At 43.3% G+C, this 24,996-nt stretch overlaps 1 protein-coding gene across 1 annotated transcript in view; it reads right to left on the reverse strand.

The window, feature by feature from the left end:
* CKS2 (CDC28 protein kinase regulatory subunit 2) overlaps positions 1–24,996 on the reverse strand; it is a 60,845-nt gene that overhangs the window by 23,794 nt on the left and 12,055 nt on the right. Inside the window, exon 2 of the mRNA XM_053702397.1 lies at positions 24,751–24,878. Coding sequence (XP_053558372.1) covers positions 24,751–24,878 — 128 coding nt within the window. The remainder of the gene's footprint in view (positions 1–24,750; positions 24,879–24,996) is intronic.

The following is a 24,996-nucleotide window of genomic DNA, read 5'->3' on the forward strand; positions in this document are numbered from 1 at the left end:
TGCTTACCTGATAAATTTGTTTCTCTTGGACATGAGTCCACGGATCTTCATTACTTATGGGATATTCTCCTCCTGCCTGCAGGAGGCAGCAAAGAGCACATACAGCAGCACTGTTAAATAGCCCCTCCCTTCCCCTCCAACCCTGTCATTCGACTGAAGTTAGGAAGAGAAAGGAAAAGCCAAAGGTGCAGAGGTGTCTGAAGTTTAGAAAAATAACATCCTGTCTAAACAGAGAGGGCGGGCCGTGGACTCGGCATGTCCAAGAGGAAACAAATTTATCAGGCAAGCATAAATTCTCTTTTCCGCTTAAGGACATGACAAGTCCACAGATCATCTTCATTACTTATGGGATACAATACCCAAGCTTAGAGGACACATGATACGGGAGGGACAAGACAGGATACCTAAACAGAAGTCACCACTGCTTGAAGAACCCGTCTCCCAAAAGTTGCCTCAGCTGAGGCAAAAGTATCAAATTTGTAGAATTTAGAAAAAGTGTGAAGCGGACCAAGTAGCAGCTTTACAAATCTGTTCAATAGAAGCCTCAGTCTTGAATGCCCATGAAGAAGCCACAGCTCTAGTAGAATGAGCCGTAATCCTCTCAGGAGGCTGCTTCCCAGCGGTTTCATAAGCAAAACGAATGATACTCCTCAACCAAAAAGAAAGCTAAGTAGCCGTAGCCTTTTGACCCCTTCGTTTCCCTGAGAAAACAAATAAAGACGACTGACGAAAATCCTTAGTCGCCTGTAAATAGAACTTTAAAGCACGAACATCATCAAGGTTGTTTAAAAGACGTTCCTTTTGAGAAGGATTCAGACACAACGAAGGTACAACAATCTCCTGGTTAATGTTTCGATCCGAAACTACCTTAGGAAGAAAACCCAACTTGGTACGCAAGACAACCTTATCAGCATGAAAAATAAGATAAGGGGAAGCATATCGCAAAGCCGAAAACTCGGACACTCTACGAGCAGAGGAAATAGCAACATGAAATAAAAAAAAAAAACTTTCCAAGACAGAAGCTTAATATCCAATGAATGCATGGGTTCAAACGGAACCCCTTGAAGAACATTGAAAACCAAATTAAGACTCCATGGAGGAGCAATAGGCTTAAATACAGGTCTGATCCTGAGAGACTGAACATCTGCCAGAAGTTTACGTAACAAAACCGAAATCTGACCCTATAAGGAACTAGCCGACAAAGCCTTCTCCAAACCCTCTTGGAGAAAAGCCAGAATTCTTGGAATCCTAATCTTACTCCACGAGTAGCCATTAGATTCGCACCAAAATAGATATTTACACCATATCTTATGGTAAATCTTTCTAGTCACAGGCTTACGGGCCTGAACCAAGGTCTCAATGACTGCATTTGAAAAAAAATAAAACAAAATCAAACGTTCAATCTCCAAGCAGTCCGTTTCAGAGAAACTAGATTTGGGTGAAGGAAGGGACCTTGAATGAGAAGATCCCTCCACAACAGAAGTCTCCAGGGTGGCAGAGACGACATGCCTACCAGGTCCGCATACCAAGTTCTGCGAGGCCAGGCAGGAGCAATGAGGACCACTGGAGCCCTCTCGTGTTTGATTCCAGCAATGACCCAAGGAAGAAGCGCAAATGGAGGAAACAGGTATGCCAGGGCATCTATCAGTTCCGCCTGCGGATCCCTGGACCTCGACCCGTACCTTGGAAGCTTGGCATTCTGTTGAGATGCCATGAGACCCAACTCCAGTTGACCCAATTGAGGATCAGACTTGAGAACACTTCCGGATGGAAAGTTTGTCTGCTTAGAAAATCAGCCTCCCAGTTGTCCACCCCTGGGATGTGGATCGCTGACAGACAAGAGCGGTTCACCGCCTCTCGTTCCTCCCTGATGATGGATGTTAGCGACAGTCGTTATGTTTCCAACTGAAATCTGATGAACCGGGCCGAGGCCAAGCTAGAAGCGCATTGAAAATTGCTCAGTTCCAGAATGTTGATAGGAAGGAGAGACTCTGCACGGGTCCACACGCCGAGTCTTCAGAGAACCCCAGACGGCTCCCCATCCTAAAAGACTGGCGTCTGTCACGATCACCCAGGAAGGTCTGCGAAAGCAGGTTCCCTGAGAAAGATGATCCAGAGACCACCAATGAAGAGAGTCCCGTCTCCATGACTATTTGAAGAGACAAGTCTGCATAATCTCCATTCCACTGTCTGAGCATGTTCAGCTGTAGAGGTCAGAGATGGAACCGAGCAAATGGGACGATGTCCATTGCCGCTACCATCATTCAGATTACCTCCATACAATGGGTCACTGATGGCTTTGGAGCACTCGACAGGTATCTAAAATCTTTGATTTCCTAACTTGTCAGATAAATCCACATTTGAACAGAATCTATTAAAGTTCCCAAGAAGGTAACCCTTGTCTTTGGAACTAAAGAACTCTTTTCTAAATTCACCTTCCACCCGTGGGACCCCAGGAAGGCTATGGCAATGTCGGTATGAGAGACTGCTCGATGGCAAGATGGCGCTTGGATTAGAATATAGTCAAGGTAAGGCACCACTGCAATGCCCCGTGGTCTTAGCACTGCCAAAAGAGACCCCGTGGCGTGGCCAGCCCAAAAGGAAGAGTCACATACTGGAAATGTTGGTCTAGAAATGCAAATCTTAGGAACCTGTGATGTTCCCTGTGGATAGGAACATGGATATGCATCCTTCAAGTCCACCGTCATCATGAATTGACCCTCCTGGATCAATGGCAGAATAGTGAGAATAGTCTCCATCTTGAATGATGGGATTCTGAGAAACTTGTTTAGACTCTTGAGGTCTAGGATTGGCCTTAAAGTTCCCTTCTTTTTGGGAACTACGAACAGATTGGAATAAAAACCTTCTCCTTGTTCCTGAGTAGGAACTGGAACAATTACTCCCATGGAGGAGAGGTCTCTTACACAGCAACATAAGAATGCCTCTATCTGGTTTGCAGATAACCTTGTAAGGAGAAACCTTCCTCGAGGAGGAAAAGTTTTGAACTCCAGTCTGTATCCCCGGGACACAATCTCTATAGCCCAGGGATCCTGAACATCTCTTAACCAAGCCTGAACGAAAGAGGAGAGTCTGCTCCCGACCAGATCTGGTCCTGGATCGGGGCAAACCCTTCATGCCGTCTTGGCTTCGGCATGCTTCTTGGATTGTTTCCCTTTGTTCCATGACTGGTTGGGTCTCCAAGTAGGCTTAGCCTGGGTAAAGTTTCCGTCCTGGCAGAGGAAACTAAGGAATTACCCTTAAAATTTAGAAAGGAACGAAAATTACTTTGACGTCCCTTTTGTTTGTTTCTCTTATCCTGAGGGAGATGACCCTTACCTCCAGAGATAATCGGAAATAATTTCTTTTAGGCCAGGTCCAAACAAGGTCTTTCCCTTGTAAGGTATTTCTAGAAGCTTAGATTTGGAGGACACATCTGCAGACCAGGGCTTTAACCACAAGGCTCTACGGGCAAAGATAGAAAACTCTGAAGTCTTTGCAGCTAATTTAGTAATTTGCAAAGCAGCATCAGTAATAAAGGCATTAGCTAATTTCAGAGCCTTAATCCTATCTTGGATTTCCTCTAAAGGGGGTCTCAGTTCTGAGGGACTCAGAGTGTCAAACCAATAAGCTGCTGCACTAGTAACCGTAGCAATGCATGCAGCTGGCTGCAACAATAACCCCTGATGAATATAAATACTCTTAAGTAATCCTTCCAACTTCTTGTCCATGGGATCCTTAAAAGCACAGCTATCCTCAATAGGAATAGTCATACACTTAGCCAGGGTGGAAACAGCTCCTTCCACCTTAGGGACCGTCCGCCAATTTTCCTTTATAGCGCCTGCTACCAGAAACATTTTCTTGTAGACTGGGGAAGGAGAAAAAGGAATACCTGGTCTGTCCCATTCCTTAGAAATAATTTCCCAAGTCTTCTTAGGTATTAGAAAAACATCTGAATATGAGGGAGTTTCAAAATATCTATCCATTTTACACAACTTTTCAGGAACCACTACTACTGTAGAGTCCCAATCATCTAAAGTTGTTAATACCTCCGAGTAACAGACGGAGGTGTTCCAACTTAAACCTGAAAGAAACCACCTCAGAATCTGAAAAAGTTGCTGAACTTCCAGAATCAGAAAGTTCACCTTCAGATAAAGACTCCGAACCCTCTAACTCATGTTCCTAAGAGGGTAAACTTGAAATTGACACCAAGACATCAGCATCCTTACTGACCTCATGGTCACTCCATTTGCGTCTGCCTTGAAACATAGGAAAGGCAGATAAAGTATCAGAAATAGAAGAAGAAACAACCTTAGCTATGTCCATTAAAGAAAAATTTGGAGCTAAAGTATTTGTACAGGGCACTGCTTGAGCGGGCTTAATATCTTGGGACATTTGGGGAGACTGCTGCGAAACACACTGAATCTCGAGACCCCTGAGAAGCATCCGCCTTAGAAGTCTGCTCATGAAAAATCCTTTCCTTGTAACTCAAAGCTCTCAAAACATGAGGAACAAAAAGGAATAGGTGGTTTAACCTGAGCATTCAAAAGCACATGGAGCAAATACCAGATCAGCTCGTATGTCCATCTCGAAATCACAGAAAAGTTAAAAAAAAAAAAAAAAAAAAAAAAAAAAAAAAAAAACGCTACTGTGACTAACAAAAGCAACACATTAGAAAAATCTCACTGCCAATTAATATTTTGCATAATTGAAACATGGGCACATAACCTACAGCGCTATAAGAAACAATGGTCATGTGCCTTTAAATTTTAAAACGTTATTTTTTGTTTTTGACTGCCCAGTTACATAAAGTACATGTAAAAATATGTTTTCAGACACCTTTAAACCTCAGCAACCTGCTGAAGTGCCTACCTGCCCACCAACAGTTTATCCTCACCCTGCAGCAACAAGGACTCTGATGCCAAATGTGAACCGTAACAAACGCTTATGCAATAATGCTACCACCGTTTGTCTGAATTTCCTATACACCAGACACTCGGTAATAGAGCCCCATGCAACCTCAATTCAGTCCGGACTGTGATCAGGAAAAAGGAAGTGCAGAAAAATAGGCTCCGCCCAATGTGGGTGTTACCTAACTGCTCAAAAAACGTCATGGAAGCCAAAACAAGTAGTTTTAATAAAGATAAGCAGTCTCCAACATAAACAGCCCCAGTGCCTGTACAAGCTGTCAAAATAAATAACCCTCTTAATTTATGGAGAAGGGGTGCATTGTCCCAGATGCAGTTTGCCATTTAACAGTAAAGTGCCAAAATCATCCTGTCAGAATGAATAAAGAAAGGCACTTACCTCAATGCTGCCCGACAGCAGGACAGTCCATCAGGTGTAAGATTATCTCTTCTCCCTCCCATAGCCTTGTGGAAGTAGATCAGCCTGAGTTACCATGCGCTTAGGCTATCTATAATGGGGCAGCAACATCTTAGGAGGCGCAATGAGAATTATGTCCCACCAGTTCCTAATGTTTTAAAGCCACCAATAAGCCCTACTGTAGAGACTGATCCGGTCTAGGCTACACCCCAGAGCAAAGTAGCCCTCTCTGGCACTACTTTAAAAATAACAAACTCTTGATTGGAGAATCTTTTTCCAACACCTCACTTTGCCATCTATTACTAACGCAGGCAAAGAATGACTGGGTTCAAGGGGAAGGGAGGGGCTATATAACAGCTCTGCTGTAGGTGCCGTTTACCGCCTCCTGCAGGCAGGAGAAGAATATCCCATAAGTAATGAAGATGATCCGTGTACGCGTCATGTCCTTAAGAGGAAATAGCCGTTTTATACACACACCATTTTGGTATATTATATGCAAACCTTTTCACTGCCAAATGTGATCAACTTTTTCACAAACTTAAGGTTTTTCACTGAAATTATTTACCAACGGCATGAGCAATCATGCACAAATTATTGTAAGCGCTTCTTTAGATCCCATTTGTTCAGAAAGACATATGGCTGTGCCATTGTTTTAGTAATTAGGCTGCCAATTGCAGCTGTGCACCACGTATTCCCAGCAGTGAAGGGGTTAATCAGGTTGTAAGGTTAATTTTAGCTTAAGTGTAGAGATCACCCTCCCACCCCCTGAACCCTCTCAAACAGCTCTCTTCCTTTAAGATGGAGGTGACCATTGGGGAAGGGGGCAGCCTAGTCCAAAATAAACTCATGATTCAGATAGGGCATGTAATTTTAAACAATTTTCCAATTTACTTTTATCACTTTTTTGCTTTGTTCTCTTGGTATTCTTAGTTAAGCTTAACCTAGGAGGTTCATTTGCTAATTTCTTAGACCTTTAAGGCCACTTCTTTTCAGAATGCATTTTAACAGTTTTTCACCACTAGAGGGTGTTAGTTCATGTGTTTCATATAGATAACACTGTGCTCATGCACGTGAAATTACCTGGGAGCCAGCACTTATTGGCTAAACTGCAAGTCTGTCAAAAGAACTGAAAAAGGGGCAGTTTGCAGAGGCTTAGATACAAGATAATCAGAGGTAAAAAGTATATAAATATAACTGTTGGTTATGCGAACTGGGGAATGGGTAATGTATGTTATTTTCCTTAGTGTAGGATTAAACCCCTTACATTCCCACCTCTCCCCGATCCCTCCCAAAAAGCTCTCTAACCCCCACTTTTCCAATTCCTGCTATCTTAGGTACTGGCAGCTGCCTGCCAGTACCCAGTTTTCTAGAATTTTTTTTTCTAATCTCCCCACCTCTCTAGGATCCCCTCTCCCTGCCGTCAGCATTTTTTTTTCCTGCAGTGTAGCAGTCCCACCTGCTCCCGCCCCCCTCCAGCGATGAGCTGCCCACCCGCCTCCCTCCTAACCCTTCCCACACCACCAAATATCGGCACCACCGCTGCAAAGGACACATTGTCCCTCTCTGCAAGACTATTCCTGCACTGCCCCACTCTTGGGGCATGCAAAAATAGATTAACCCCAACTTGTAGCGAGATCGCGGCAGAGAGGCCCGGGACCGAAGCATCGTACAGGATACGATGCTAGTTCGTAAACGACCAGCGTCGTAAGGGTACAACACTGGTTGTTAAGGATTAAAACACTTTACCTCTGATTACCTTGTATCAGATCCTCAGCAAACTACCCCCCCAAACTTATTTCAGTTTTTAACACTCATTTTAGCCATTCAGTGCAGACTCACTCCTCCACGGTAGTAAGCATGTTGTCTATATGGCACACATGAACTAGCACTGTGTAGCTGTGGAAAAAATGCATTTAGAGGCACCCTTCAAGGTCTTAGAAATTAGCATATGAGCCTACGTAGGCTTAGCTTACAACAAAGAATACCAAGAAAACAAAGCAAGCTTGATCAAAGTAAATTGGAAAGTAGTTTAAAAATGACATGCCCTATCTGAATCATGATAGTTTCATTTTCACTAGCCTACCTGCCATCTCCTTAAAGAGAGTGTACTTAAAAAAAAACCAAAAACATTTTGAACAGAGATAATCCTGTTATTACCCATTCCCCAGTTTTGCACAACCAACACTGTTTTATTAATATACTTTTTACCTCTGATTACCTTGTATCTAAGCCTCTGCAGACTGCCTTATCTCTGTGCCATTTAAAGACTTTCATGTCAGCTAATTAGTGCTGTCTGATTAATAGCTCCACGGGAGTGAGCAAAATGTGATCAGACATTTACAGTGTTGCTGTGAAAAGCTTTAAAAAAACATAATTTATGCTTACCTGATAAATTTATTTCTCTTGTGGTGTATCCAGTCCACGGATCATCCATTACTTGTGGGATATTCTCCTTCCCAACAGGTAGTTGCAAGAGGATCACCCACAGCAGAGCTGCTATATAGCTCCTCCCCTAACTGCCATATCCAGTCATTCGACCGAAACAAGCCGAGAAAGGAGAAACCATAGGGTGCAGTGGTGACTGTAGTTTAAAATTTAGACCTGCCTTAGACAGGGCGGGCCGTGGACTGGATACACCACAAGAGAAATACATTTATCAGGTAAGCATAAATTATGTTCTCTTGTAAGGTGTATCCAGTCCACGGATCATCCATTACTTGTGGGATACCAATACCAAAGCTAAAGTACACGGATGAAGAGAGGGACAAGGCAGGCGTAAATGGAAGGAACCACTGCCTGTAGAACCTGTCTCCCAAAAATAGCCTCCGAAGAAGCAAAAGTATCAAATTTGTAAAATTTTGAAAAGGTATGAAGCAAAGACCAAGTCGCCGCCTTGCAAATCTGTTCAACAGAAGCCTCATTTTTAAAGGTCCAGGTGGAAGCCACAGCTCTAGTAGAATTAGCTGTAATCCTTTCAGGGGGCTGCTGTCCAGCAGTCTCATAGGCTAAGCGTATTACGCTCCGAAGCCAAAAAGAGGTTGCCGAAGCTTTTTGACCTCTCCTCTGTCCAGAACAAACAACAAACAGTGTAGATGTTTGGCGAAAATCTTTAGTAGCTTGTAAGTAAAACTTTAAAGCACGGACCACGTCCAGATTATGTAAAAGGTGTTCCTTATTTGGAGGATTAGGACACAATGATGGAACAACAATCTCTTGATTGATATTCTTGTTAGAAACTACCTTAGGTAAAAACCCAGGTTTTGTACGCAGAACTACTTTATCTGAATGGAAAAATCAGATAAGGAGAATCACATTGTAAGGCAGATAACAGAGACTCTCCGAGCCGAGGAAATAGCCATCAAAAACAGTACTTTCCAAGATAAACGTTTGATATCAATGGAATGAAGGGGTTCAAACAGAACCCCTTGAAGAACCTTAAGAACCAAGGTTAAGCTCCATGGGGGAGCAACAGGTTTAAACACAGGCTTCATTCTAACCAAAGCCTGACAAAAAGCTTGAACGTCGAACTTCTGCCAGACGCTTGTGCAAAAAGGACAGAGCAGAAATCTGTCCCTTTAAAGAACTAGCTGATAATCCTTTTTCTAAACCCTCTTGGAGAAAGGACAATATCCGAGGAATCCTAACCTTACTCCATGAGTAATTCTTGGATTCACACCAATAAAGGTATTTACACCATATCTTATGGTAGATTTTCCTGGTGACAGGCTTTGGTGCCTGTATAAGGGTATCAATGACTGACTTGGAGAAGCCACGCTTTGACTGCATGGAGATTGAACGCTTGATTTTATCAGTCTCAGAGAAATTAGATTTGTATGATTGAAAGCACCATGTAGTAGAAGGTCTTGTCTCAGAGGCAGGGTCCATGGTGGAAAGGATGACATGTCCACTAGGTCTGCATACCAGGTCTGGGCGAAGAGAGAAAGTCTGCCCCCTACTAGATCAGTTACCGGATAGGGGGCCGTTCCTTCATGCTGTCTTAGAGGCAGCAGCAGGCTTTCTGGCCTGCTTGCCTTTGTTCCAGGACTGGTTAGGTTTCCAGCCCGGCTTGAGCAAAAGTTCCCTCTTGTCTTGTAGCAGAGGAAGTTGATGCTGCACCTGCCTTGAAGTTTCGAAAGGCACGAAAATTAGACTGTTTGGCCTTTGATTTGGCCCCGTCTTGAGGAAGGGTATGACCCTTACCTCCAGTAATGTCAGCAATAATTTCCTTCAAACCAGGCCCGAATAGGGTCTGCCCCTTGAAGGGAATGTTAAGTAATTTAGACTTTGAAGTCACGTCAGCTGACCAAGATTTAAGCCATAGCGCCCTACGCGCCTGGATGGCAAATTCAGAATTCTTAGCCGTTAGTTTAGTCAAATGAACAATGGCGTCAGAAACAAAAGAATTAGCTAGCTTAAGTGTGTTTCAGTCAATGGAATAGCTGTCTGAAAGGCCTCTTCCAGAGACTCAAACCAGAACGCCGCAGCAGCAGTGACAGGCGCAATGCATGCAAGGGGCTGCAGGATAAAACCTTGTTGAATAAACATTTTCTTAAGGTAACCTTCTAATCTGAAAAAGCACAACCGTCCTCGACAGGGATAGTGGTACGCTTTGCTAAAGTAGAAACTGCTCCCTCCACCTTAGGGACCGTCTGCCATAAGTCCCGTGTGGTGGCGTCTATTGGAAACATTTTTCTAAAAAGAGGAGGGGGGGGGGGGAGAAAACAGCACACCGGGTCTATCCCACTCCTTATTAATGATTTCTGTAAACCTTTTAGGTATTGGAAAAACATCAGTACACACCGGCACTGCATAGTATTTATCCTGTCTACACAATCTCTGGTACTGCAATTGTGTCATTCAGAGCAGCTAACACCTCCCCAAGCAATACACGGAGGTTCTCAAGCTTAAATTTAAAAGTAGAAATATCTGAATCAGGTTTCCCCGAATAAGAAATGTCACCCACAGACTGAAGCTCTCCTTCCTCAGCTACTGCATATTGTGACGCAGTATCAGACATGGGCCTTAAGGCATCTGCGCGCTCTGTACTACGTCTAACCCCAGAGCTATCGGGCTTTCCTCTGAATTCATGCAGTCTGGCTAATACCGCTGACAGGGTATTATCCATGATTGCCGCCATGTCCTGTAAAGTAATCGCTATGGGTGTCTTTGATGTACTTGGCGCCATTTTAGCGCGAGTCCCTTAAGCGGGAGTCAAAGGGTATGACACGTGGGGAGAGTTAGTCGGCATAACTTCCCCCTCGCCAGAATCCTCTGGTGATAAATTTTTTAAAGATAAAAGCTGATCTTTATTGTTTAAAGTGAAATCAATACATTTAGTACACATTCTCATATGGGGTTCCACCATGGCTTTTAAACATAATGAACAAGGAGTTTCCTCTATGTCAGACATGTTTATACAGACTAGCAATGAGACTAGCAAGCTTGGAAAACACTTTACATCAAGTTAAACAAGCAATATAAAAAACGTTACTGTGCCTTTAAGGGAAACAAATTTTGCTAAAATTTGAAATGACAGTGAAAAAAGGCAGTTAAACTAACGAAATTTTTACAGTGTATGTAACAAGTTAGCAGAGCATTGCACCCACTTGCAAATGGATGATTAACCCCTTAATACAAAAAACGGATTAACAAAAAACGTTTTTTAAACAGTCACAACTGCCACAGCTCCACTGTGGCTTTACCTTCCTCAATATATGACTTTTGAAGCCCTTCAGAGATGTCCTAAAGCATGCAGGGGACTGCTGAGGGAAGCTGAATGTCTGTCTAATTTTAACTGCGCAAATAAGCGCTAAAATAGGCCCCTCCCACTCATATTACAACAGTGGAAAGCCTCAGGAAACTGTTTCTAGGCAAAAATCAAGCCAGCCATGTGGAAAAAACTAGGCCCCAATAAGTTTTATCACCAAAGCATATATAAAAACGATTAAACATGCCAGCAAACGTTTTATATTGCACATTAATCAGAGTATATACCTCTGATAGCAAGCCTGATACTAGTCGCTATTAAATCACAGTATTTAGGCTTAACTTACATTAATCCGGTATCAGCAGCTTTTTTCTAGCAAATTCCATCCCTAGAAAAACTTAAACTGCACATACCTTATTGCAGGATAACCTGCACGCCATTCTCCCTCTGAAGTTACCTCACTCCTCAGACATATGTGAGAACAGCAGTGGATCTTTGTTACTTCTGCTAAGATCATAGAAAAACGCAGGCAGATTATTCTTCTAAATGCTGCCTGAGATAAAATAGTACAACTCCGGTACCATTTAAAAACAATAAACTTTTGATTGAAGAAAACAGAATTTATGTTTACCTGATAAATTACTTTCTCCAACGGTGTGTCCGGTCCACGGCGTCATCCTTACTTGTGGGATATTCTCTTCCCCAACAGGAAATGGCAAAGAGCCCAGCAAAGCTGGCCACATGATCTCTCCCAGGCTCCGCCTTCCCCAGTCATTCGACCGACGTAAAGGAGGAATATTTGCATAGGAGAAATCATATGATACCGTGGTGACTGTAGTTAAAGAAAATAAATTATCAGACCTGATTAAAAAACCAGGGCGGGCCGTGGACCGGACACACCGTTGGAGAAAGTAATTTATCAGGTAAACATAAATTCTGTTTTCTCCAACATAGGTGTGTCCGGTCCACGGCGTCATCCTTACTTGTGGGAACCAATACCAAAGCTTTAGGACACGGATGAAGGGAGGGAGCAAATCAGGTCACCTAAATGGAAGGCACCACGGCTTGCAAAACCTTTCTCCCAAAAATAGCCTCAGAAGAAGCAAAAGTATCAAACTTGTAAAATTTGGTAAAAGTGTGCAGTGAAGACCAAGTCGCTGCCTTACATATCTGATCAACAGAAGCCTCGTTCTTGAAGGCCCATGTGGAAGCCACAGCCCTAGTGGAATGAGCTGTGATTCTTTCAGGAGGCTGCCGTCCGGCAGTCTCATAAGCCAATCTGATGATGCTTTTAATCCAAAAAGAGAGAGCGGTAGAAGTTGCTTTTTGACCTCTCCTTTTACCAGAATAAACAACAAACAAGGAAGATGTTTGTCTAAAATCCTTTGTAGCATCTAAATAGAATTTTAGAGCGCGAACAACATCCAAATTGTGCAACAAACGTTCCTTCTTTGAAACTGGATTCGGACACAAAGAAGGCACGACTATCTCCTGGTTAATGTTTTTGTTAGAAACAACTTTCGGAAGAAAACCAGGTTTAGTACGTAAAACCACCTTATCTGCATGGAACACCAGATAAGGAGGAGAACACTGCAGAGCAGATAATTCTGAAACTCTTCTAGCAGAAGAAATTGCAACTAAAAACAAAACTTTCCAAGATAATAACTTAATATCAACGGAATGTAAGGGTTCAAACGGAACCCCCTGAAGAACTGAAAGAACTAAATTGAGACTCCAAGGAGGAGTCAAAGGTTTGTAAACAGGCTTGATTCTAACCAGAGCCTGAACAAAGGCTTGAACATCTGGCACAGCTGCCAGCTTTTTGTGAAGTAACACAGACAAGGCAGAAATCTGTCCCTTCAAGGAACTTGCAGATAATCCTTTCTCCAATCCTTCTTGAAGAAAGGATAGAATCTTAGGAATTTTTACCTTGTCCCAAGGGAATCCTTTAGATTCACACCAACAGATATATTTTTTCCATATTTTGTGGTAAATTTTTCTAGTTACAGGCTTTCTGGCCTGAACAAGAGTATCAATAACAGAATCTGAGAACCCTCGCTTTGATAAGATCAAGCGTTCAATCTCCAAGCAGTCAGTTGGAGTGAGACCAGATTCGGATGTTCGAACGGACCTTGAACAAGAAGGTCTCGTCTCAAAGGTAGCTTCCATGGTGGAGCCGATGACATATTCACCAGGTCTGCATACCAAGTCCTGCGTGGCCACGCAGGAGCTATCAAGATCACCGATGCCCTCTCCTGATTGATCCTGGCTACCAGCCGGGGGATGAGAGGAAACGGCGGGAATACATAAGCTAGTTTGAAGGTCCAAGGTGCTACTAGTGCATCTACTAGAGTCGCCTTGGGATCCCTGGATCTGGACCCGTAGCAAGGAACCTTGAAGTTCTGACGAGAGGCCATCAGATCCATGTCTGGAATGCCCCACAGTTGAGTAATGTGGGCAAAGATTTCCGGATGGAGTTCCCACTCCCCCGGATGTAATGTCTGACGACTCAGAAAATCCACTTCCCAATTTTCCACTCCTGGGATGTGGATTGCAGACAAGTGGCAGGAGTGAGTCTCCGCCCATTGAATGATTTTGGTCACTTCTTCCATCGCCAGGGAACTCCTTGTTCCCCCCTGATGGTTGATGTACGCAACAGTCGTCATGTTGTCTGATTGAAACGTATGAACTTGGCCTTTGCTAGCTGAGGCCAAGCCTTGAGAGCATTGAGTATCGCTCTCAGTTCCAGAATATTTATCGGTAGAAGAGAGTCTTCCCGAGACCAAAGACCCTGAGCTTTCAGGGGTCCCCAGACCGCGCCCCAGCCCATCAGACTGGCGTCGGTCGTGACAATGACCCACTCTGGTCTGCGGAAGCTCATCCCCTGTGACAGGTTGTCCAGGGACAGCCACCAACGGAGTGAATCTCTGGTCCTCTGATTTACTTGTATCGTCGGAGACAAGTCTGTATAGTCCCCATTCCACTGACTGAGCATGCACAGTTGTAATGGTCTTAGATGAATGCGCGCAAAAGGAACTATGTCCATTGCCGCTACCATCAAACCTATTACTTCCATGCACTGCGCTATGGAAGGAAGAGGAACGGAATGAAGTATTTGACAAGAGTTTAGAAGTTTTGTTTTTCTGGCCTCTGTCAGAAAAATCCTCATTTCTAAGGAGTCTATTATTGTTCCCAAGAAGGGAACCCTCGTTGACGGAGATAGAGAACTCTTTTCTACGTTCACTTTCCATCCGTGAGATCTGAGAAAGGCCAGGACAATGTCCGTGTGAGCCTTTGCTAGAGGAAGGGACGACGCTTGAATCAGAATGTCGTCCAAGTAAGGTACTACTGCAATGCCCCTTGGTCTTAGCACCGCTAGAAGGGACCCTAGTACCTTTGTGAAAATCCTTGGAGCAGTGGCTAATCCGAACGGAAGTGCCACGAACTGGTAATGCTTGTCCAGGAATGCGAACCTTAGGAACCGATGATGTTCCTTGTGGATAGGAATATGTAGATACGCATCCTTTAAATCCACCGTGGTCATGAATTGACCTTCCTGGATGGAAGGAAGAATTGTTCGAATGGTTTCCATTTTGAACGATGGAACCTTGAGAAACTTGTTTAGGATCTTGAGATCTAAGATTGGTCTGAACGTTCCCTCTTTTTTGGGAACTACGAACAGATTGGAGTAGAACCCCATCCCTTGTTCTCCTAATGGAACAGGATGAATCACTCCCATTTTTAACAGGTCTTCTACACAATGTAAGAATGCCTGTTTTTTTATGTGGTCTGAAGACAATTGAGACCTGTGGAACCTCCCCCAAGGGGGAGGTCCCTTGAATTCCAGAAGATAACCTTGGGAGACTATTTCTAGCGCCCAAGGATCCAGAACATCTCTTGCCCAAGCCTGAGCGAAGAGAGAGTCTGCCCCCCACCAGATCCGGTCCCGGATCGGGGGCCAACATCTCATGCTGTCTTGGTAGCAGTGGCAGGTTTCTTGGCCTGCTTTCCCTTGTTCCAGCCTTGCATTGGTCTCCAGGCTGGCTTGGCTTGAGAAGTATTACCCTCTTGCTTAGAGGACGTAGCACTTGGGGCTGGTCCGTTTCTACGAAAGGGACGAAAATTAGGTTTATTTTTGGCCTTGAAAGACCTATCCTGAGGAAGGGCGTGGCCCTTGCCCCCAGTGATATCAGAGATAATCTCTTTCAAGTCAGGGCCAAACAGCGTTTTCCCCTTGAAAGGAATGTTAAGCAATTTGTTCTTGGAAGACGCATCCGCTGACCAAGATTTTAACAAAAGCGCTCTGCGCGCCACAATAGCAAACCCAGAATTTTTCGCCGCTAACCTAGCCAATTGCAAAGTGGCGTCTAGGGTGAAAGAATTAGCCAATTTGAGAGCACGGATTCTGTCCATAATCTCCTCATAAGAAGGAGAATTACTAGTGATCGCCTTTTCTAGCTCATCGAACCAGAAACACGCGGCTGAAGTGACAGGGACAATGCATGAAATTGGTTGTAGAAGGTAACCTTGCTGAACAAACATCTTTTTAAGCAAACCTTCTAATTTTTTATCCATAGGATCTTTGAAAGCACAACTATCTTCTATGGGTATAGTGGTGCGTTTGTTTAGAGTAGAAACCGCCCCCTCGACCTTGGGGACTGTCTGCCATAAGTCCTTTCTGGGGTCGACCATAGGAAACAATTTTTTAAATATGGGGGGAGGGACGAAAGGTATACCGGGCCTTTCATATTCTTTATTTACAATGTCCGCCACCCGCTTGGGTATAGGAAAAGCTTCGGGGGGCCCCGGGACCTCTAGGAACTTGTCCATTTTACATAGTTTCTCTGGGATGACCAAATTCTCACAATCATCCAGAGTGGATAACACCTCCTTAAGCAGAGCGCAGAGATGTTCCAACTTAAATTTAAATGTAATCACATCAGGTTCAGCTTGTTGAGAAATTTTCCCTGAATCTGAAATTTCTCCCTCAGACAAAACCTCCCTGGCCCCCTCAGACTGGTGTAGGGGCCCTTCAGAAACAATATCATCAGCGTCCTCATGCTCTTCAGTATTTTCTAAAACAGAGCAGTCGCGCTTACGCTGATAAGTGGGCATTTTGGCTAAAATGTTTTTGATAGAATTATCCATTACAGCCGTTAATTGTTGCATAGTAAGGAGTATTGGCGCGCTAGATGTACTAGGGGCCTCTTGTGTGGGCAAGACTGGTGTAGACGGAGGGGATGATGCAGTACCATGCTTACTCCCCTCACTTGAGGAATCATCTTGGGCATCATTTTCTCTAAATTTTGTGTCACATAAATCACATCTATTTAAATGAGAAGGGACCTTGGCTTCCCCACATTCAGAACACAGTCTATCTGGTAGTTCAGACATGTTAAACAGGCATAAACTTGATAACAAAGTACAAAAAACGTTTTAAAATAAAACCGTTACTGTCACTTTAAATTTTAAACTGAACACACTTTATTACTGCAATTGCGAAAAAGTATGAAGGAATTGTTCAAAATTCACCAAAATTTCACCACAGTGTCTTAAAGCCTTAAAAGTATTGCACACCAAATTTGGAAGCTTTAACCCTTAAAATAACGGAACCGGAGCCGTTTTTATATTTAACCCCTTTACAGTCCCTGGTATCTGCTTTGCTGAGACCCAACCAAGCCCAAAAGGGAATACGATACCAAATGACGCCTTCAGAAAGTCTTTTCTATGTATCAGAGCTCCTCACACATGCATCTGCATGTCATGCTTCTCAAAAACAAGTGCGCAATACAGGCGCGAAAATGAGACTCTGCCTATGATTAGGGAAAGCCCCTAGAGAATAAGGTGTCCAATACAGTGCCTGCCGGTTATTTTACAAAATTCCCAAGATTAAAATAATTCCTCAAGGCTATGGAGTATAAAATATGTTTATATATAAATCGATTTAGCCCAGAAAATGTCTACAGTCTTAAAAAGCCCTTGTGAAGCCCTTATTTACTGTCTGTAATAAAATGGCTTACCGGATCCCATAGGGAAAATGACAGCTTCCAGCATTACATCGTCTTGTTAGAATGTGTCATACCTCAAGCAGCAAAAGTCTGCTCACTGTTCCCCCAACTGAAGTTAATTCCTCTCAACAGTCCTGTGTGGAACAGCCATCGATTTTAGTAACGGTTGCTAAAATCATTTTCCTCTTACAAACAGAAATCTTCATCTCTTTTCTGTTTCAGAGTAAATAGTACATACCAGCACTATTTTAAAATAACAAACTCTTGATTGAATAATAAAAACTACAGTTAAACACTAAAAAACTCTAAGCCATCTCCGTGGAGATGTTGCCTGTACAACGGCAAAGAGAATGACAGGGGAAGGCGGAGCCTGGGAGGGATCATGTGGCCAGCTTTGCTGGGCTCTTTGCCATTTCCTGTTGGGGAAGAGAATATCCCACAAGTAAGGATGACGCCGTGGACCGGACACACCTATGTTGGAGAAAAAAAAAAAAAAAAACTATATTACACCACTTTCCTCTTACTACCTCCAGCTATGTTGAGAGTTTGCAAGAAAATTACTGGATATGGCAGTTAGGGGAGGAGCTATACAGCAGCTCTGCTGTGGGTGATCCTCTTGCAACTTCCTGTTGGGAAGGAGAATATCTCACAAGTAATGGATGATCCGTGGACTGGATACACCTTACAAGAGAAAAATAAAAAAATGCTGAGATAAGTGGCCGGGGCTTAGAAACAGGCAGAAATTTAGACTGGGAAAAGAGGGAAAGACACACCCCCATTACACTGTCATGAGTACATCTGAGCTTGGGTGGGGTGCTTTAACCAATGGAAGATGGTCAGCCTCCCTTTTATTTAGAAATACCAAGATCCAAATTTTAAATTTAAAAGCAGATGTTTTTGCAGGCAATTTGTTGCAGCATTTAAAAAAAAAACATTTTATGCTTACCTGATAAAATGTCTCTTGTGGTGTATCCAGTCCACGGGTTCATCCATTACTTGTGGGATATTCTCCTTCCCAACAGGAAGTTGCAAGTGGACACCCACAGCAGAGCTGTCTATATAGCTTCTCCCCTAACTGCCACCCCCAGTCATTCGACCAAAGACAAGCAAGAAAAAGGAGAAACTATAGGGTGCAGTGGTGACTAGTTTAACAATAAAAAACACCTGCCTTAAAAAGACAGGGCAGGTCATGGACTGGATACACCACAAGAGAAAGAAATTTATCAGGTAAGCATAAATTTTGTTCTCTTGTAAGATGTATCCAGTCCACGGGTTCATCCATTACTTGTGGGATAGCAATACCAAAGCTTTAGGACACTGATGAAGGGAGGGACAAGGCAGGAACTTAAACGGATGGCACCACTGCCTGCAAGACCTTTCTCCCAAAAATAGCCTCAGAGGAAGCAAAAGTATCAAATTTGTAGAATTTAGAAAAAAGTATGAAGCGAAGACCAAGTTGCTGCCTTACAAATCTGTTCAGAGGCCTCATTTTTAAAAGCCCATGTGGAAGCTACCACTCTAGTGGAATGAGATGTAATTCTCTCAGGAGGCTGCTGGCCAGCAGTCTCATAAGCTAAACGGATTATGCTTCTCAGCCAAAAAGAAGCCGAAGCCTTTTGGCCTCTCCTCTGTCCTGAGTAGACAACAAACAATGCAGATGTTTGACGAAAATCCTTACTAGCTTGTAAATAAAACTTTAAAAACACGAACCACGTCAAGATTGTGTAATAGACGTTCCTTCTTTGAAGAAGGATTAGGACACAGTGACGGAACTACAATCTCCTGATTGATATTCTAATTAGATACCACCTTAGGAAGAAATCCAGGTTTGGTACGCACCACTACATTATCTGTATGGAATATCAGATAAGGGGAATCACTGTAAGGCAGATAACTCTGAAACTCTTTGAGCCGAAGAGATAGCTACCAGAAACAGAACTTTCCAAGATAAAAGCTTTATATCTATGGAATGCAGAGGTTCAAACGGAACCCCTTGAAGAACTTTAAGAATTAAATTTAAACTATGGCGGAGCAACATGTTTAAACACAGGCTTGATTCTAACTAAAGCCTGACAAAACGCCTGAACGTCTGGAACATCTGCCAGACGCTTGTGCAGAAGAATAGACAGAGCAGAAATCTGTCCCTTTAAGGAACTAGCCTACAATCCCTTCTCCAATCCTTCTTGGAGAAAAGATAATATCCTAGGAATCCTGACGTTACTCCATTAGTAACCCTTGTATTCACACCAATGAAGATATTTACATCATATCTTATGATAGATTTTCCTTGTGACAGGCTCTCGAGCCTGAATTAAGGCATCAATGACAGACTCGGAGAAATCACGTTTTGATAAAATCAAGCGTTCAATCTCCAAGCAGTCAGCCGCAGAGAAATTAGATTTGGATGGTTGAATGGACCTTGGAGTAGAAGGTCCTGCCTCAGCGGTAGAGAGTCCATGGGGGGGGGGGGGATGACATGTCCACCAGACCTGCATACCAAGTCCTGCGTGGCTACGCAGGTGCTATCAAAAATTACCGAAGCTCTCTCCTGCTTGATCTTGGCAATCAGACGAGGGAGCAGATTAAACGGTGGAAACACATAAGCCAGGCTGAAGGACCAGGGCGCTGCTAGAGCATCTATCAGTGCTGCCTGGGGATCCCTTGACCTGGACCCGTAACAGGGAAGCTTGGCGTTCTGACGAGACGCCATCAGATCCACTTCTGGTTTGCCCCATAGTTGAATCAGCTGGGCAAATGCCTCCGGATGGATCTCCCACTCCCCCGGATGAAAAGTCTGCCAACTTAGAAAATCCACCTCCCAGTTCTCTACTCCTGGGATATGGATAGCTGATAGATGGCAAGAGTGAACCTCTGCCCATAGAATTATATTTGAAACCTCCAACATTGCCAGGGGGCTTTTTGTCCCCCCTGATGGTTGATATAGGCTACAGTTGTGATATTGTCCGACTGAAATCGGATGAACCTGACCGCAGCTACTTGAAGACAAGCCTGAAGAGCATTGAATATCGCTCTCAGTTCCAGAATGTTTATCGGAAGGAGGGCTTCCTCCCGAGTCTACGAACCCTGAGCCTTCAGGGAGTTACAGAATGCACACCAGGTCAGAAGGCTGGCATCTGTTGTGACTATAGTCCACTCTGGCCTGCGGAAACTCATTCCCCTGGACAGATGGATCCGAGAGAACCACTAGAAAAGAGAATCCCTGGTCTCTTGATCCAGATTTAGCAGAGGGGACAAATCTGTAATCTCCATTCCACTGATTGAGCATGCAAAGTTGTAGTGGTCTGAGATGTAGGCGGGCAAACGGAATTATGTCCATTGCCGCTACCATTAGGCCGATTACTTCCATACACTGAGTCACCGATGGCCGAGAAGTGGAATGAAGAGCACGGCAGGAAGTTAGAAGCTTTGATAACCTGACCACTGTCTGATAGATTCAGTAGAAATTAAAATTTTTCTGTGTTCCTAGGAAGTAAACTCTTGTGAGAGGGGAGAGAAAACTTTTCTTAGTTCACCTTCCACCCGTGAGAACTCAGAAAGGCCAGAACAATGTCCGTATGGGACTTGGCGATTTGAAGAGTCGACGCCTATATCAGAAGGTCGTCTAGGTAAGGAGCCACCGCTATGCCCTGTGGCCTTAGAACCGCCAGTAGGGACCCTAGAACCTTTGTAAAGATTCTTGGTGCCGTGGCTAACCCAAAGGGAAAAACCACAAACTGGTAATGCCTGTCTAAGAAGGGCGAACCTGAGGAACTGATGATGATCTCTGAATCTGAATGTGGAGATAAGCATCCTTTAAGTCCACAGTAGTCATATATTGACCCTCCTGGATCATAGGGAGGATGGTTCGGATAGTCTCCATCTTGAAGGATGGGACCCTGAGAAATTTGTTTAGGATATTGAGATCCAAGATCACTCCCATAACCAGCAGGTCTTGAACACAACGTAAGAATGCCTCTCTTTATCTGGTTTTACAGATAATTATGAGATGAAATCTCCTTTAGAGAAGAAGCTTTGAAGTCCAGAAGATATCCCTGGGAAACACTAATACCCAGGGATCCTGGACGTCTCTTGCCCAAGCCTGGGCGAAGAGTCTGCACCCCACCCTAGATCCGGTCCCGGATCGGGGGCTACTCCTTCATGCTGTCTTAGAGACAGCCGCAGGTTTCTTGGCCTGCTTCCCCTTATTCCAAGCCTGGTTAGGTCTCCAGACTGGTTTGGACTGGGTGAAATTTCCCTCTTGTTTTGCATTAGAGGAAACTGAAGCTGCGCCACTCTTGAAGTTTCGAAAGGAACGAAAATTATTCTGTCTGGTCCTTAACTTATTGGACCCATCCTGAGGAAGGGCGTGACCTTTTCCTCCAGTAATATCAGAAATGATCTCCTTCAGACCAGGCCCGAACAGGGTCTGTCCCTTGGAGGGGATATTAAGAAGCTTAGACTTTGAAGTAACGTCTGCTGACAAGGACTTAAGCCATAGCGCCCTACGCGCCAAAATGACAAAACCTGAATTCTTAGCCGAGGAGGAGTTAGCTAACTTAAGAGCTTTAATCCTGTCTAGAATATCGTCTAATGGGGTTCTCCACCTGTAGAGCCTCCTCAAGAGACTCAAACCAAAAAGTCGCTGCAGCAGTAACTGGGGCAATGCATGCAAGAGGCTGGAGAATAAAAGCTTGATGTATAAAAATTTTCTTAAGGAGACCCTCCAATTTTTTATCTATAGGATCTAGGAAAGCACAACTGTCCTCGACGGGGATAGTTGTACGCTTAGCTAGGGTGGAGACTGCTCCCTCCACCTTAGGAACCATCTGCCACGAGTCCCGTATGGTGGCATCTATGGGAAACCTCTTTTTAAAAGCAGGAGGGGGAGAGAACGGCACACCTGGTCTATCCCATTCCTTAGTACAGGTAGCCCTCAGTTTACGCCGGGGTTAGGTTCCAGAAGGAATGGTTGTAAATCGAAACCGTTGTAAATTGACACCCAGTTTATAATGTAAGTCAATGGGAAGTGAGGGAGTTAGGTTCCAGGCCCCTCTCAAAATTGTCGTAACACCTAATACATTATTTTTAAAGCTTTGAAATGAAGACTTTAAATGCTAAGCATTATAAACCTAATAAAATAATCAAACACAGACTTCACTTGCATTTTTCTGCAAACAGTTATTTCTATGCATTCCAATCTGGACTGATTTATAGACTGGAAATCTTGTTCCTTTGAAATCTGCTCGATAGCTCAGGTCTGGTTAAACTGATTCATTGTGTTGCTTTGCTGCAACACAAGCGGAAACCTCCACCTACTGGCTATTTTAATAAAGGCACTGCTTCTCAATAGCAGTCACATGACTGGAAAAAAAGTGACTGGAAAAAAAGGTAGTTATTCTGAAACTGTGTAAATTGAACCGTTGTAAGACTAAGGCCACCTGTACTAATATCCGAAAACCTCTTAGGGACTGGAAAAACATCGGTGTGAACAGGTACTGCAAAGTATTTGTCCATTTTACACAATTTCTCTGGAACCACAATGGGGTCAGTGTCATCCAGTCGCTAAAACCTCCCTAAGCAATAAGTGGAGGTGTTCAAGCTTAAATTTAAACGTTGTCATATCAGAATCAGACTGAAGTAACGCCTTCCCTGAGTCTGAAATGTCACCCACAGATAGAAGCTCACCTGCCTCGGCTTCTGAGCATTGTGAGGGTATATCGGACAGGCAATAAAGCGTCAGAAAGCTCTATTAATTCTAGCCCCAGAGCTGTCTCTCTTTCCTTGTAGCCCTGGCAGTTTGGAGAATACCTCTGTGAGGGTAGCATTCACTACTGCCGCCATGTCCTGTAAGGTAAAAGAATTAGACGCGCCAGATGTACTTGGCGTCACTTGAGCGGGAGTTTTAGGTTCTGACACATGGGGAGAGCTAAATGGCATAATCTCCCTCTTTTCAGTCAGAGAATCCCCTGGAGATAAATCTTTAAGCACCATAATATGGTCTTTATAGTTTATAGAAATATCAGTACATTTGGTACACATTCTAAGAGGGGGTTACACAATGGCTTCCAAACATATTGAACAAGGAGTTTCCTCTATGTCAGACGTGTTTAACAGACTAGTAATGAGACAAGCAAGCTTGGAAAACACTTTAATAAAGGTGAAACAGCAATTAAACAAAAACGTTACTGTACCTTTAAGAGAAAAAAATCTAGCACTTAAACTGCAAAACAGTGAAAAAATACAGTAAAATCTTCGACATTTTTACAGTGTGAATTAGGGACTAAAGCAGCATTGCACCCACTTGCAAATTGATGATTAACCCCTTAGGCCCCAAACCGGATTGAAAAAAAGTTAAAAATCAATTAAGCACCATGCCACAGCTCTGCTGCGGCTCCTACCTGCCCTTAAATACGATTTTGTGCAGAAATGACTCTTCTAGGGAAGCTGGATGTCTCAGTCTGTATTAAAACTGCGCAGTTAGAGCGTTAAAATAGGCCCCTCCCACCAAGTACTGGATGTCAGAGGGGCCTTAAGAAAATACTCTTAGGAGTATCTGACTATGTGGAAACTAGGCCCCAAATAAAGACTTATCTCCCTCAGAAAAAAAAAACCGTCCTATTTATTTGAAATCATGTAAACTTTTTGTCACTAAGCAATATGAATATTAACATGAGTATTACCATGTTATGTAAGCATGATCCCAGTCGCTGTTAAATCACTGCATCAGGCTTACCTCAAATACACAAGGCTCTGTCAGCATTTTCTAAAACTTATTCCTCTCTCTAGAAATAAAAATACTGAACATACCTCAAAGCAGGTAATCTGCAGGCCGTTCCCCCCCCAACTGAAGTTTTCCCATATTCATCAGTTGTGTGTGAGAACAGCAATGGACCTTAGTTACAAACCGCTAAGATCATCAAATCTCCAGGCATTCTTCTACTAATTTCTGCCTGAGAGAAACAACGCCGGTACTGTTTAAAAATAACAAACTCTTGATTGAAGGTAAAACTACACTAAGTCACCACATATTTCTTGATACTTCCTTTCTTGTCGAGAGCTGCAAGAGAATTACTGGGGGTGGCAGTTAGGGGAGGAGCTATATAGACAGCTCTGCTGTGGGTGTCCTCTTGCATCTTCCTGTTGGGAAGGAGAATATCCCACAAGTAATGGATGAACCCGTGGACTGGATACACCTTACAAGAGAAATTTGTTTATTTGCAAATGGATGTGTTCTAATGCCCACTGTTGTGTAACCATTTGGTCACACTGGCAGCACTCCGAAAGATGTGTATATAAACTTTTTGTAAGGTGTGCTAAACAAAACTTCATTAATAAATAAAAGGGAGACCATCTTCAACTGGGAGAAAGTGGAACAGGTACAAATTTTATGTATTTACAGCAAAATAATGTATATTGCAATAAAGTTTCATTTTCAATATTTAAAAATTTTACGCTGACTTTAACGGTCCTTTAACTACTACCCAGACATCATACTTTTAGGTCAGATCTTGACAAAATCCCAGGAGCCACAACTGCTAGGAAGTCACTTCCCTCTTACCTTAGGACTTAGATTTAATTTTCCCAAAATGCAAACCAATAGACATAACTTTAAAAACGAAAAAAAAAAAAAAAAAACGATGGCACTACCAGCAAATACACCCCTGTGTTACCCGATGTAATAGGTGAACTGTGTCACTAAATTGAATAACTTACCTGGCTCATGAATCATGTAATGGACCCAACCAAGGCTTTGCTGTACACCAAGCCGTCGCCACTCTTCTTCTGACATCAGATGTGTTTTTGGGACTTGCTTTGCCAACTCTTTTGGCAACATAACATGCCTGTTGAAAAAAAAAAATAAAAAAATGTTTTATTGAAGATATCAATAACCCTTGATATATTGAGATATAGATATATACACACTGCAAGTGTGTCGTTAGCGGTGAAGCAGTTGATAAA

The sequence above is a fragment of the Bombina bombina genome, chromosome 2 (genome assembly GCF_027579735.1).
Source record: "Bombina bombina isolate aBomBom1 chromosome 2, aBomBom1.pri, whole genome shotgun sequence".
NCBI classification, from domain to species: Eukaryota; Metazoa; Chordata; class Amphibia; order Anura; family Bombinatoridae; genus Bombina; species Bombina bombina.